Source organism: Protomyctophum bolini, assembly GCF_963924005.1.
Source record: "Protomyctophum bolini genome assembly, chromosome: 6".
NCBI classification, from domain to species: Eukaryota; Metazoa; Chordata; class Actinopteri; order Myctophiformes; family Myctophidae; genus Protomyctophum; species Protomyctophum bolini.
Genome location: NC_137867.1, coordinates 40,585,836 through 40,601,314, shown reverse-complemented (window position 1 = coordinate 40,601,314; position 15,479 = coordinate 40,585,836). Strand labels below are relative to the sequence as shown.

The 15,479-nt window shown below is 44.6% G+C and overlaps 2 protein-coding genes across 7 annotated transcripts in view; one reads left to right on the top strand and one right to left on the bottom strand.

Annotated features, from left to right (window-relative positions):
• fkbp15b (FKBP prolyl isomerase family member 15b) overlaps window positions 1-12,017 on the bottom strand; it is a 50,908-nt gene extending 38,891 nt beyond the window's left edge. For 4 of the 6 annotated variants that reach the window (XM_080766572.1, XM_080766576.1, XM_080766573.1 and 1 more), the window contains exon 1: window positions 7,445-7,682. In XM_080766572.1, coding sequence (XP_080622698.1) covers window positions 7,445-7,569 — 125 coding nt within the window. In that variant the 5' untranslated portion in view covers window positions 7,570-7,682. Of the gene's footprint in view, window positions 1-7,444; window positions 7,683-11,823 lie in introns of those variants that run through there. The other 2 variants (XM_080766575.1, XM_080766577.1) reach the window with 1 other exon arrangement.
• A 2,331-nt stretch (window positions 12,018-14,348) lies between these two features.
• The window catches only part of LOC308317535 (multiple epidermal growth factor-like domains protein 9), a 34,564-nt gene continuing 33,433 nt past the window's right edge, over window positions 14,349-15,479 (top strand). The window contains exon 1 of the mRNA XM_080766617.1: window positions 14,349-15,039. Coding sequence (XP_080622743.1) covers window positions 14,463-15,039 — 577 coding nt within the window. The 5' untranslated portion in view covers window positions 14,349-14,462. The remainder of the gene's footprint in view (window positions 15,040-15,479) is intronic.

Sequence of the window (15,479 nt, the reverse complement as noted above, 5' to 3'; positions counted from 1 at the left end):
GTGAGAGATTGCAAGAGTACACAGCTGCACTGTCTCTTCCAAATACTTGTGTATAACATTCATAGTGGAATGAAGCGAACGCCATTGCATATGATGCTTGGCCATGCCCTTTATGAAAGAGATCGCAGCAAGAGCCTTCTCACAGCCTTCAACAGGATCGGTTCATGTTCGAGCTACCAGACCATCAGATCTGCCCGAAGTCTTCTTGCTAGCTATGCTGTGAAATGCTCTGAAGATGGAGAGACACCCATACCAAGTACTTTTACAAGGGAGGATTATACTATGGCAGGCATGGACAACTCGGATTATGCTGATAAATCATCACTCTCTGGCACAGAGAGTTCACACTACGCAGCATTAGTACTGTTCCAAGACGCCACAGTGAGCAGACCCCTTCATAAGCCTCCAGTGTCAAGCACAGGAATATGCCATGCTGATCAAATTTTGCGGAAAAAGTTGCCATGTCAAGAGGTACCTCCCCATGCCAAGCCCGTAGTTCGACCTGTCCTGCCACCAGACATGCTGCTGCACCCTGAAAACAAGCAAGCAACATTACTCAACATGCAAACTGCCCGAAGTGTATCTGCAAAGCGAGAATTCTTGATCAGTTTGATCCGCTGTGGTGCATTAGCACAAGACCCTCTGATATGGGCTGCTGTGCACACACTTGTCTCATCTGCTGTGGTGCCAATGATGCGTGTTGGCTTCCTCCCTGTCATACCAAGACCCATAACTGAGCGTGCTACCGTCAGGCATTGTCTCACCAACTTCCAGAGTGTTCGCAGGCAACTAAATCAGACATCAATGGCGATATGGTGTGATGAAGGTGTGTTCGCCCCAGCTGTAGATATTTACCTGCATGAGACAGAACAGTTCAAGGATCTTTTCCTCTGCATGGGCCCTTTCCATTGGACTCGTGTTCTGCTCAGATGCCAAGGAAAGCTGCTTCGAGGTTCTGGCCCGGATGACGCACTGGTTGAGTGTGCCGTGTTCGGACCTGGTGTGATAGAGTCAGTGTTAAACGGCAGCCATTATGTCCGGGCTCTAACTGGGATGCTGATTGTGGAGGATGTGATCAGGTCGCTCCAGTGGGAGATGTTCTGGCACCACAAGGACAAAGCTGCATATCCAGTACTAGCACAGTTAGAGGCACTGCACACTACGCTAGCTGCAAACCAAAGTTGCCCAGAGCAGTTTGAGGCCCTAATTGGACAAGTGGAGAAGTTGAATCAGGACTTTCTGGAGTTTGTAAAGGAGTGTGAGGCCAAGTCAGAGCTCTGCCAATTCTTTGGAGTTTGGCTGGAGATGGTGGCTGTCATCAAGAATGCTGTAGTCTCCGAAAGAGAAGGAAACTGGAATCTGCATGTGGCTACTGTCGAGGACTCTATACCAATCTTTACAGAATGTGACTCCATAAACTACCTGCGTCATGGCTCATGGTATCTTGAACAAATCAAGGTGCTAGAGTTCACACATCCTGAGCTCTACCGGCGCTTCTCTATAGGCCAGTGGGTTGTTCAGGATCGCCCAGGCTGGTTCTGTGCTGTAGGAGGTGACATGAAGGTTGAGCAGACCATTCAGCGAGTGTCGAAGGGTCCAGGGGGTCACTATGTAGTAGGAGCCACACGCAATGCAAATTCTGTAGCAGAGTTCGAGCTCCTGTTCCACGAGATTGGGTCAATCACCAATGTCCTCAACCTTCTCACAAATAACCACACCATGCAACACACAGAATGCCATCTGCAGCATGCACTAAGCACCACTCGCCGCCTTACTTTCAACCGGAATGTTGTGAAGCTGCTGGACTTTGTGCGAGAGCGTCAAAATCCATATTCAATGATGGTCAATGTGCCTGTGCCACTGCACAATCTGCTCACAAAGCAGGCTGTTGACCGAGGGGTCGCTCCACGCTTGCTCAACTGTCTCAAAAATGGGAAGACTGTCTACTGCTCATATAGACAGGAGAGGTTAGTGGAGAAGACCAAGAAAATGAGCACAACAATACCAAAGCGGAAGCTACCTCAGTTCAATGAGCAACCACATAAACCACCAACAACCATTCTGAAGGAGCAGAAGTTGGTCTCATCCAAAGACATGGCTGAGGCACATAGGAGTATGGACATTGCTAAGGAGCGGGGCATGGACATCAGACAGATACTTACTCATGATGTGCTCTCAGCATCTCCCTTGTTTGATGGTGACCTTCCAGCTCATGTCAACAAGTCAAAACTTGTCAGTGAGATTGAGCCTGAACTTGACCTCTCGCAATGGAGCCCAAAGTCTACTCTTGCCACTCATGTTGTGGTAGACTTCATGTCGAAAATGCGACAGATGCCACTAGCCCAATTCCCCACTTTAGGTGCTGTCATCAATACCATCATCAGGTCAACATCCTCCCTTTGCCAAGAGCCAGAGTGCATCCATATGATACTCGATTCTTACATTGAGATGTCTCTGAAAGAAGGGGAGCGCATGCGCCGCACAGACTCAAGAACAGGAATTGACATTGTTGGCATGAACAGAGACACACCTATCCCTCAGCAACTTGACAAATTCTGGGCGTCTGAGAAAAACAAGCGGAATCTCCAGCTGCTAGTTCGGGATATGGTGTGCAATCAAGCCTGTGGCAATGCTACCATCATTGTCAGCTCTGTTGTCTGTGATGATGAGGTGCTCCCAGCGAAAGGGGCTGGTGGTGAAGAGATCCCAGACCTCTTGAACTGGATTGAGGAGGCTGACACCAGATTGGTGGTGCATGTGGAGTGGGCTGTTCGTGTGAAGCAGAGCAAGAGAGTTGTCATCGTCTCCAATGATACAGACACCTTCGCATTACTGCTATACTATACCCCATACTTACAATCACTGGGGTTGAAGGAGATCTGGCAGCAGTATGGCACTGGTGAGAAGCGGCGCATGCTTCCACTGCATCAAGCAGTCTCTCGTCTTGGAGCACAACTAGCCAAGACAGTGATCAAGGCACATATCCTGACTGGAGAAGACTGCATGAGCAAGGTGGGGACCAAACATGCAGCTATGGCTTCTGAACCAGTTCAATATTTAACAAACTTTGGCGAGTCAGACACCTTAACAGAACAAGATGCAGCGTTGGCAGAGAAGTACTTGGTGCGTGTCTGGGCAGGGGCCAGGTCAAGTACAACTGCTGAGACGTTTGATGACCTCAGGGTGGAAAGCTATACCAGTGCCAGAGCTGGAATTGATGCTCTCCCTCCCACAAGTATTGTGATCAGAGGTCACATCCAACGAGGTGCTTTCCTGGTGCATAGGGCTTGCCACCTGCTTACGACAGCCAAGGAACCAGAGGAAAGACTAGAGCCAATGAAACATGGATGGGAGGAGCACTTTGGCACACTCCTGCCATCAAAATGTCTGAAGCCCTTGCCACCCAGTTTGCTCTCAGTATGCAAGTGTGCAGGTAAGTGTGACACTCGGCGATGTGGCTGCCGTGCTGCTGGAGTTCCGTGCATCATATTCTGCCATGGAAAACTGGACAATCCCTCATGTAAAAACCCATCACACTAACCTGCATGCACACATAGATGGTGCACTGTAAAAAAATAAAAAAAATAAACAAAAAAAATAAATAAAATAAAATAAACAACAACAAAAAAACAAAAAAAAAAAGGGGGAGAAGACGACAGCCTCCACGTGGCCTCCCCTGCAAGTAACAAGAGATGGTGAAAGACCAGCTTGTGAAACCAATGTCATCGTCAAGCTGGCAGACCAAGGCATAAGATGTTGGAGGGTTGAGAGTCCACGCCAGGACGGGTGTCCATCCTGACAACCGACAACTCCTAAAAATGGCCAGGTTATGGCCACGGTCTTCGTTATAGCAAAATGACCTTGACCGTTCAAGGTCAAAATCACCCCAAATCATCAAAACAATATCAGAAATGAATTCCACACAACACAATTAGTCAAAATGGAGGTATTACATGTGTTTAAACACTAAAAAACAAAAAGGTTGGATTTTCATCATAGCCGATGGCGGCCATTTTTGATGTGGCCATTACGCCATTCGTGGCACTATGGCGGACGAGCACCTCGTTGATTTTTCATGTCTAGGGACCCATTGACTCAGTTCAAGTGAGAAATTCCCCCAACACCAAATTGCGAGAAGGTCTACAGGCAGGTACTGGACTACTATGACGTGCTATGACTACATACAATGCACTTATGCTGTCTACATAACATGCTATAAGTCTGTATCAAATGCTATCTAAGTCTACAGAATTGCTATCTAAGGGGGTGGGGTAAGTGCTATGGGCCACTCTCAGCTTCTTTAGCAAGGCAGTGGTCATCTTGGAGTGTTTGGGGTCATTATGTTGGAATAATGCCCTGCGGCCCAGGTTCTGGAGGGAGGGGATCATGCTCTGCTTCAGTATGTATGTTGGCATTCATGGTTCCCTCAATGAACTGTAGATTCCCAGTGCTGGCAGCCTGGCAGCACTCATACAGCCCCAGACCATGACACTCCCACCACCATACTTGACTGTAGGCAAGACACACTTGTCTTTGTACTCCTCACGTGGTTGCCGACCACACACGCTTGACACCATCTGAACCAAATAATATTATCTTGGTCTCATCAGACCACAGGACATATGGTTCCAGTAATCCATGTCTTTAGTCTGATTGTCTGCAGTAAACTGTTTGCGGGCTTTCTTGTGCGTCATCTTTAGAAGAGGCTTCCCTCTGGGACGACAGCCATAGTAGAGACCAATTTGATGCAGCGTGTACTGTGGCGTATGGTCTGAGGCCTTCAACCTCTGCAGCAATGCTGGCAGAACTCCTACGTCTATTTCCCAAAGACAACCTCTGGATACGACGCTCCCATGTCTCCAGACATAAACCCTATTGAGCATCTCCGGGGCATCCTCAAAAGGAATGTGGAGGAGCGTAAGGTCTCTAACATCTACCAGCTCCGTGATGTCGTCCTGGAGGAGTGGGAGATGATTCCAGTGGCAACCTGTGAAGCTCTGGTGAACTCCATGCCCAGGAGGGTGAAGCTCTGGTGAACTCCATGCCCAGGAGGGTGAAGCTCTGGTGAACTCCATGCCCAGGAGGGTGAAGCTCTGGTGAACTCCATGCCCAGGAGGGTGAAGCTCTGGTGAACTCCATGCCCAGGAGGGTGAAGCTCTGGTGAACTCCATGCCCAGGAGGGTGAAGCTCTGGTGAACTCCATGCCCAGGAGGGTGAAGCTCTGGTGAACTCCATGCCCAGGAGGGTGAAGCTCTGGTGAACTCCATGCCCAGGAGGGTGAAGATCTGGTGAACTCCATGCCCAGGAGGGTGAAGCTCTGGTGAACTCCATGCCCAGGAGGGTGAAGCTCTGGTGAACTCCATGCCCAGGAGGGTGAAGGCAGTGCTGGAAAGTGATGGTGGCCACACAAGATATTGACACTTGGGCCCAATTTGGACATTTTCACTTTTGTTGCCAGCAGTTTGGAATAAATGGCTGTTTTTAGTTATTTTGAGGGGAAAATAAAATCTACACTGTTATCCAAGCTGTACACGGACCACTTTACATTGTATCAAAGTGTCACTTCTTCAGTGTTGTCTCATGAAGAGAGATTATGAAATATTTGCAGAAATGCAAGGGGTGTACTACTCACTTTTGTGAGATACTGTATGTAATTGGCCGCCGACCCCAGTGTGAAAATTATGTTGTTCCAGGGACCCCCCCACAGAAGCAAAGATTTGAGTTAAAAACGTTAGAATATATATTAAAATATTTGCACCACATTTTCAAGATAAAGTACAACATTAAAACACCAAAAGGGGTTCCTGTCCTGAATGGGTTAACCTTAACCATTATCTAAAACTTTTGCCATTGACAAATAGCAGTCAGATATACAAGCTCGTAGTGTTTCACAGCAACGTTTTTTTTAATTAACTCTCATCTTTGCTTTTGGGCGGTCCCAGATGGGGGTCGGCAGCACAATTACATAAAAATGCTTGGAGTCCTTGACATGAAATAGTTTGAGAACCGCCGATATAAAAACATAGGTTTTGTAGAATCTGGCTCAGGTCTTAATAGGTTGAGAAACCAAGAAGGGGAATTATCACAAAGCAGGCAAGGCAAATATAAGGTCCATTTTGAACTCTAGCTGGTAAAGTTGTCTGCCTTATTGCGAACGCAGTATGTACGAGCTTTGTTCGCTTCCCGCGTTTGCGCGTCTTACTCGTTTTATGCATTAGTTATGCCAGCTTGTCACTTCTTGTACAAAGAGAATGTTTGACTCCTGCCATGTTAGAAACACTAGATTTGAGTATTTGACATGGCATGAAAAGCCACTCTGTAAATGTCTCCAATAATTAAGAGGGCAAAAAGGTCAAAGCCACTGACATTACACGATCAAGAACATTTCCCACATTAATTAAAGACCAAAGCTACTTGTACAAGACTTCCAACTTGATTTGGAGGATTATGAGAGCTACTGCTGTTACTCATAGTTGAGCATTTCCTACCGCCACACTAAGCCAGTCACATAAAAGTCAGCCAGACAATGGGCTAGTTTGTACTTCCCATATTGCACTATAAAAATGCAAGTCATAAGCAGTCAACAGGCTAAGCTTGCTTACATTTACAAAAAACTAACCACTGGCATGATCTATCCAAACCCATTAAACGAATCAACTTTTGGATAACAGAAAGTCTAGACCATAGGTCTAGATTTAGATTTCACGCTTCCCTACTGTGGAATGGGAGAAATGGGGAAACAACCTTGCTGCTGGCATAACAAGAGATTAACGTAAAATGGTGGGAAACCCCAAGATTCTGGACTAAAACAGTAAAAGGAAGAGTGGACAGTGGACAAATTGGCTACTTTTCCCAAAATGTAAAAAACAGATTAGGAAAAAAACATGAAAACCCGAAAAGCATCTATATTTCTGAAAACTTGCGTTAGGATTTAGAAAGCGTTTTTAAAATAGTCTTCAGGTCTAAATGGGCCAAGTAATGTAAGTAATGCGTAGAAGATGTCATCATCATCTATTCGTCTATGAAATATGAATTGATGGCATAGGGCCTAAATGGAAACAAGACCGCAAGGACTTTGTTTGGCGCTATCCCCTTTGGACTGGAGTGTTTGACTGTACTCTGTTGCCGTTTATACATTTGTCAAATTAACTATTCAATCAATGTTTTAACAATGTTTTTCGACAATAAGACCTCATATATCTTTTCTACAATTACTACAAAACCTGTATATCATAGTAGTCATGTGGGGCATAAACAAGAAGTTGAAGGGTAAATTACATATTAGTCTGATAATGAAGTCTTTACATTACTTAAGACCATTTTCTACATTCTTTAGTTCTTTTTACATTTAGGGGAAGAAATAGCCAATTGAACACAGAGGTGCCCACTCTTCCTGTATGCATTTCCAGATCATAGAATTTCAAATGGTGGGGCTTTAACAGACCCATGAAAGTCCCTCCACAGGTAGTCGTTGGTATCTCCCAGGATGTTCATGGTCAACGCTATGAGGCCTTCATCTCCGACGGCGAGGAACTGAGGAGAGCTTTGACAGCGTGTTCGCAGTTGCATGCGGTGGGAGACCACAAACCACCTAATAATACACCCCGCCGGTAGCTTCTCCTCCTCCACTGCTGGCGTTAAGGATTCCCTGTGCGGCGTTGGCCCCCAAAACTGTCCCCAATCTTTTGTCCTCCTGGCTCTAGTCTCTAGTATCCTGACTCCAGCGTGGTCGCACCTCTGTGGCACATTCAACAGCATAGCAGAGAAGGGCATGGAGCCTGCGTGTGCTCACTCACTCACTCACTCACACTGTGTGCTCTCAGTCTCGTTAACGAGCTGAGAAGTGTGGTTAGCAGGCAGCCCATCTCGCCTGGGCTCCTCCGGACTAACAAGCAACATGTGAAAGGAATTAGTAGCCATAGCCATTCACTCCTCCTTCCTTTCATCATCCATCAACTCCCTGCCTTAAACCCCTTAACTTGGAATTGTATTAAACCAGCTCACATTGTGGGGACATTATTTATCACATAGCAATCACAATCATGGAATGTTAGAAAACTCAAGATCAGGTGGTAGACCGTTCTAGTAGTGATTACACAAGTTAACCAAAATGGACTCGGACCTCTTTCATCAGCATGCCATAACGGGGTGAACGCAGCATATGACATAATGCAGTTTATAGAAGTGTTTGCCCCTCCTATGCCCAGCTGTTAGTGTGTGTGCTAACACAATAAACACACATGGCCATGCCGCTGACCGCTACAATAACCTTAATAATAGAGAAAATACATCATAAATAAATACTGAAAGCAGATATAAACAAGTTTATGCATGCACTATGTGTACTATGTAAACTCTAAATTTCCATTTTCCAACCATTCAGTTGCAGTTTTTTTTTTAATAATTTGGGGACCCCCCCAAAATAATTTCAGGACAATACCCGCCCCCTGTCCTAACACAAACACTAAATGCCATTGCAAATGAATGGACAATTTTGAGTGTTTGTGTAAACACAAACGACGAAGGTGAGTACGCAAATTCTGACTGGCCGGAATGAGATGATGTATGATGATGTACGATAAGGGCGCCCCTCACTTCACGCGGGTGGGATTTTTAGGTGTACCATACCAGTCAGCCAGCTAGTGCTGCCAGAATTGGCCAAAAATGATATTCGAATGTTCCTTAAAACAATGAATTTAGAATGATTTCGAATGTACTGTATATGATTTTTTTTAATATGAATATTGCAGCCTAATATGCTGTAAAACGTTCTTTTTCTTTAGACTATTTGGTCCGGTCCTGTAGACTGAGAAATGCGCTCTCTTGAGTCTTGCGAGATCAAATGAATGATTCATAATTATCTTAATATCCTAATTTTTGTATGTTTTAGTTTACGTGGCACAGTCTCGCCAGAACTCACAGCAATTACACACAGTTATTTTTTTTATTCGAATCTTAATTTAAAATATTTGATTATTATAATAAAATTATTATTATTTATTTATTATCGAATATTCATTCGAATATGGAATATCCGTTGGCAACACTACAGCCAACAAGCACTGTTAATAAATACTATTGGCTATTGTCAATGTTGATGAAGTGTCCATTCATAGAATGCAGACTGCTCACTCCTTGAAAATGCCTAGCGCAGGGGGTCCATGACACCTAGGGGGTCCTCGGTCTTACTACCAAATCTTTGTGTGATGATAAGAACTTATTTTTTTCTTTTTACATTAACCACATGATCCCTTCTAGCAGCATGCCATTGCCTATTCTGACGGGGAACATTTGCTGAAATAGCAGATCTACAAACTCACAACGCCTCACAGTGCGAGGCCGGGTTTAACAATTTAGGCATTTAGTTTAGCAGACGATGTTAATCCAGAGCGATTTACAATAAGCAAGAACATCAGAAGATCCAGAACAAGGTAAACATTCAATTGCATAGATCTAGGATCTAGGATCATAGGTAAACAGAGAACCTACCGTATCATCCCGTATAGCAGCAGAATGTCGGTAACAATGAACACAACATACATGCCATCTAAATTACATAGTTTAGCCTTTGCAAGCTTTCGCCTGCAAGGTCGTCGAGGGTAGGGCAAGTGCTACGGGATAAGATGGAGTCTGAAGAGGTGAGTTTTCAGCCAATGGAGGGAGCAGAGAAGGGGGCCCAGGAGACATGTGAAATGTTTTGGTTGGTTGAAGACAAAGCGTGCTGCTGCATTCTTTCTGGAACAATTTGAGATGCTTAAATGAAGTGCACATGCACAGTAAGTGAGGAGGTGATGTTTTGATATGACTGATGTCTGGATAAGGAGCTGGGCTGACTCCTGGGTGAGGAAGGATCTAATCTTTTGAATGTTGTATAGTGTAAACCTACAGGATTGAGTGACTGTGATCATGTGTGCCTTGAATGAGAGTCTGTTTTTATAATGGGATGAATCTAGAGTTGCAATACCCTCCATTGACTCTCCATTCATCCAATTTGCGTTTGCGTTCTGCTTGTATTAAACAACGTTGAACTCAACCAACATCGCAGATCTAGGCCAACAGTAGACATGTTATGAGCTAATGAGCTGTAAAGACATTCTGTGCAGGTGATTCTTTTTCTAAGTGTTGGAGTTTGGAAGTACTCGTTTTTATTAACGCGTACGCGTCGCACTGCTGCCTCCTGCATTATGTGCATATTCGAAACAGGTGGTACGCAGGGCCGTTCAGTGACTTCAACGAGTGCTTCCAAACTTCCAAAGAATCACCTGCACAGAATTTCTTGACAGAAAGTAGCTCAAAACATGTCTACAGTGGATTTTTATGAAACAAAAGCTTGGCAGATTGAAAGAGGATAAATCAAGCTTGGCCTAGAGTTGCAATGTCGGTGATTTTAACGTTGTTTAATACAAGCAGATCGCAAACGCAAATTGGATGAATGGGGAGTCAATGGAGGGTATTGAAACTCTAGATTAATCCCATTATTTAAAGATTTAAATTTAAATCTAGAGTTGCAAATTGCGGCTACCTCCGAGTGTCTTATTAACTGCCTGAAAATACACATTAACATGGATGCAACGCAACGCTACACATTGACAGTCAGTAAGTACTGTCAAACAAGTCTATGAAAACTGCCTCCCCCTGGCCAGCCAGGACGCCTGATGGAGGGGAAAGGAACTGGTTGGAATAACGTGTTCCTTCCATGTGCTACGTCCAACCAGGGAAACTCTAACCTGACGCTGCCAGATCCAAAAAGCTTGCTACACAAATTTGTTTCACAGCTTATTTGGATCTGGGATCTCTGAGGGGGTTGAGCTAACACAGATCCGACCCGTACCGAACCAAAGCTATATAGACACGTCAATATGATTGGTTGTGTTTGCACGCCCACACGGTGATAGACAGACGCTCCCATCCAATCATCTACCATGTATCTTGAAAAAAAGGAACAGCCCTGTCATCGAATTTGCTTCCGCGATCCCAGATCCCAATAAGCTGTTAAACAAATTTGTGTAGCAAGCTTTTTGGATCTGGCAGCGTCAGGTTAGGGAAACTCCCCCCTGTCAGGTGTAAAGGAGCGACTTGGACACTCATGCATGAAGGAAGCATGAGTTCAAGTCCGTGGCTCTCCCCAGGTTGGCGGAGGGTGTGTAGAGCTCAGGATTAGATAATTGACACAGGGGTGAAAAATGGGTTGCAAAATTGTGGGATAAAAATTATAATAAAATTTAAAAAGTCTATGAAGCCATCTATGAAAAGGTTTAATGTGAAACACAATGTTAGGGTCCCACTCCCTACTTCATCTCTCTCAGCTAGTGGGTCCTTGGTCTGAAAAACGTTGAAGACCCCCTGAACTAGAGAATGGCATCTGATAGAAATGGCAAGTGTCAGTCAGTTAATGGAGTTATTTTACTGAGGAAGACAAGGTCACTCACTGATCTAATGCGCCATGATGTGGCAGTCAGAAATCAATGGAGGGATCAGACGTAAGCATGTGACCAGTACTCATCAGACCACAGCGGCTCTTGGGCTGGGGCAAGAAGAAATACAGAACAGCATTGAACATGAAAGCAACTTTCTTCTTCTGCCTTTGAGCAAACTAGTTAATTGGCTTGATAGTACTAATCTTTTATTTTGTGTCATTGTTGTTATCATTGACCACAAAAGAGGCTGTAGCTGTAGCGCTTCCATTCCATGTTGAATCGGTCGAGGGTTTGCGATGCTGCAATGTTGACAGTCCAAGAAAGACAAAGTAGAGACTATACAGAGGCAATCAAACGTTAGCTCACACAGGCTAACGTTAGCTGGACAACAGTCAACAAAACTCACCCTCCAGTCGGGGACAAGAAATCCGCGTCGTCGTCATCACCACCGCCGCCAAACATATTTATGCTTTTCGGGGAGTTTTCCGCTGCTTTCAAGTTACAGTCATGTGTAAATAGTAATGACACTGCGCCTTGTTTTTGCTCAGCTAGGGTGGTTTAATTTCTTTGACAGCAGCAGACACTGAGCTTGTGTGCATGTTCCTCTTCCTGGTACTGCTGGAGTCAGCTGACACCAGGCTGACCAATCACCTGACCAGTCTTCTGACACCAGGGTGTAGTGTGCACACGGTGCCACTAGGGGGTACCGCCGCGCCTCTTATTGAGTGAGATTCAGTATAACAGTAGCCTATAGTAGTATAACAGTGGTTTGGTGTTCAACCATTTTCATCCACGGTGAAATAGCCTAACCCTAGGCAAACTTTGATCAAAATAACAATTCTTCTACATTCTCTAATTGTGGTAGAAAATTAACAACAATTTAACTCCAAATGGACCCTTGATATAATTTTTACACTCATGAGTCAAGAGTTAAAGATCTACAGTATAAGGGTACAGATTTGGTTACCAACTCAGCAACTCTCCATCATTTAAGTATAACTGGGGACCACCTGGAACCCCCTCAAGGACCACTGTGGTCCTTGAACCACTGGTTGAGAACCACTGACCTACTGTAGCCTATGTTATCATACATACACATGCTGGATTTATTCATATCATAGATTGGATCATGGATTACTATTAGCATACGGGTCCATTTGGTTCTGTTTGTAGGCTACATTCAGAGTGACAAACATGCACAGTTGCACACTCAGGTTGTAGTTCACAGTTAGCCGACCTTGTTCACCTGCGTAAAAGACAAGCCTGTGAATTAAATGGCAGCCGAGAACTGGAGATTCCCAATAATTGGCTGGCTGTCCCACCGCCACCGGCGATAGAATTCACATCTTGGACTGTTGGACAGCTTTGCTGAACGGACAGATACGTTGTCTTGACTCTTCACCTTACATTTTTTTTATGTACAGACAGGACAGTGATGAAAAAGACTCAACCCATTGAAACGTTACTGCCATCTACCGTGTGTGTCTGAAACGGCACATACATTTTTGACACAAGTGTCTTGACAATCAGTGAAGTGTGCCAAACATATTAAGCCAATTTAACGTTGAGGTTCGCCACAATGTTGACGTGCCCTGTGCCCACGCTTCCCGTTTCCTTTCGGTCAATAAAAATAGGCCTATACGACATCATAATAATATAAATAATAATAGCCCACAATCCTTAATTTGTGGTATTTGTCACAGTAAATTTGCATATAGTGAAATGAGATATCTGCATTTAAGCCATCCTGAGTAACAGGAGCAGGCATTCATTGCCCCTGGGAGCGTTTAGGGTTGATTGTCTTGCTCGGGGACACTTTGTCACATAGCTGGCCTGGGATCGAACCTGGATGGCAGGCTGTGACAACCACGCCTCTAGCTCCCCAGAATACATTTTCTCTAGTAAAAAAAAACAAACATGCTGTGTGTGTGTGTGTGTGTGTGTGTGTGTGTGTGTGTGCGCGCGCGCGTGTGTGTGTGGCTAGCAGGAGCCTCCTGCATTTCTAACCTGTCTCCTTCATGGCTCCTGTATTGAAATGTATCCTGCATTTCTCTACAATACAATTATTTTACTCTTATTATCTGTGGTAAAATGATTGTGTACAGCTCTGTGTACTCAACATATTAATTAATTTGTAGGCCTACATTTTGTTTTGATTGTAATGTTCCACTTTTGTTTTGACAATATAGCTATTTTTAGCTACAATGTTACACAGCTCTGTTAATAACACATTTATACTAGCAATTTATACTTGTGTAACATTGTCCATACATTGTTTTGTTTTGTTATTTGATGTTATTTGCTTGGCAGTGCAAACGTCCTATATATGTTTCCAATGACAATAAAGACCATTTGAATTGAACAGGGGTGGGGGCTTTAGGCTATATTAAATCTGACAATCTCACAATTACACAAATATTCTGCCTGAAGAAGAACTGTATGCAGCCCATTGTGCCTAAGGTATCATAGTCTCTCAAGACAGACTGTTGACTCCCGAATATTTGCCGATAGGATTCTCAGATTAGGTATGATGTATCATAAATCATGGACCATGCATGCCTGCGAAGAAATGCCTGGTGGCTTTATTCATCAAAGGATTAATTGTTCAATGCATAGTAATTACATGATTTACACACAGACGTCATGTTCACAGGCATGTTCTGGCAATTAAACCAATTTTATGAATGAAATATCATAGCCATGTCATACCGCTCTCTGTTGTTTATCCATTTGCAGTGTTCTTTTAATGATTTATTCATAAGAGTTGAGAGAAGAGTGTCCAACCAGGGTGAAACAACGCCCCGGAGACGCTCCCTCCAATGCTCCCATTGGCTATGGCACGTGTCAGTCAAAGATACACCACCATGGTAGGTTGCGCGTCGTGATGTTGGAAGTCGCGACTAGTTCATAGGGCAACAATTACCAAGCGTCCAGCCGCCGAAAGACATCAATGGTGGAGCACGACGTACGCAGCAGGTCCATTCAGGGGAAGAAAGGTCTGACAGAGACCATCATTAGGGCTTACATGGAGAGCTGAAATTGAATATGAGGTTCACGTCCTTAATGATGTACATATCTCCGGTTTTGCTATTTATTTTCTACGTGTATGTTGGATTTTCTGAAGCTGCACCTCGCATCAGCTCCCACGACGATGCGTCGCCTAGTGCCCTCCACCTCCTCCCCGGGAATAAGCCTCCTCTTTCGGCCTCCGACTCCGAGACCTCATTGGAGCTGTCCAGCAACACCGGTATGCCTAAGAAACGTTCACCTGATCACGATGGCGTGGCTCATGTCGGCCCTTTAACGGCACGTCTCGAACCGTCGCCCACCATTGTTTCAGCACCACCAGACGCCGCAACAACCACCTTGCAGCCGGCACCCTCCGCGGATGTTACAGATGTTATTCCCACTACAATGGAACAAAAAATAACAGCGGCGTCGGACGTCTCCAGACGATCCGGTGCGAGGAAACGGTCCACGGATGCACAAACATCAGTGTTTCCTCCGGAGAAAATGCTGCAGACCATGGTGGTCTCCATGGTTTCCCAGCGCACAGCAAATGATGCCTGGTCTGCAGATCATGTTGATGCTACGTCTATTACCTCAACCGAGAGCAGCCGAGGTTAGTGTGTTTTAATCTGGCAAACAAAATAAACGCATATGGATTGCAATTTATGATGCAATATCATGCTCATTTTATCTTCAGTGTTAATCTATAACTCGGAGAGTGTACAAAGGGTGCATTTGGTTATTGTACACTCAATTATGAATGGATAAATGAACACTGAGGATTTTACAGTGTATACATGTTTTATTTATATTAATGCTGCATGAATATTATGTATGCAATGTTGGAACCCCTTTCCATTCACAATCACAAAACGAGGTAGTACTTTTAGCCACAAGGCTGCTATATATTTACTGTCTGGCACAGCTGGCACGGCACCACCAGTGTGGGCTGGGGTTTTGACGCAGAGAGCGACCGAATAAACCAGATTGCAACAATGAACATACATACAAACACAACATCATACAGACAGCATCACCTGCTGTACCATGCCA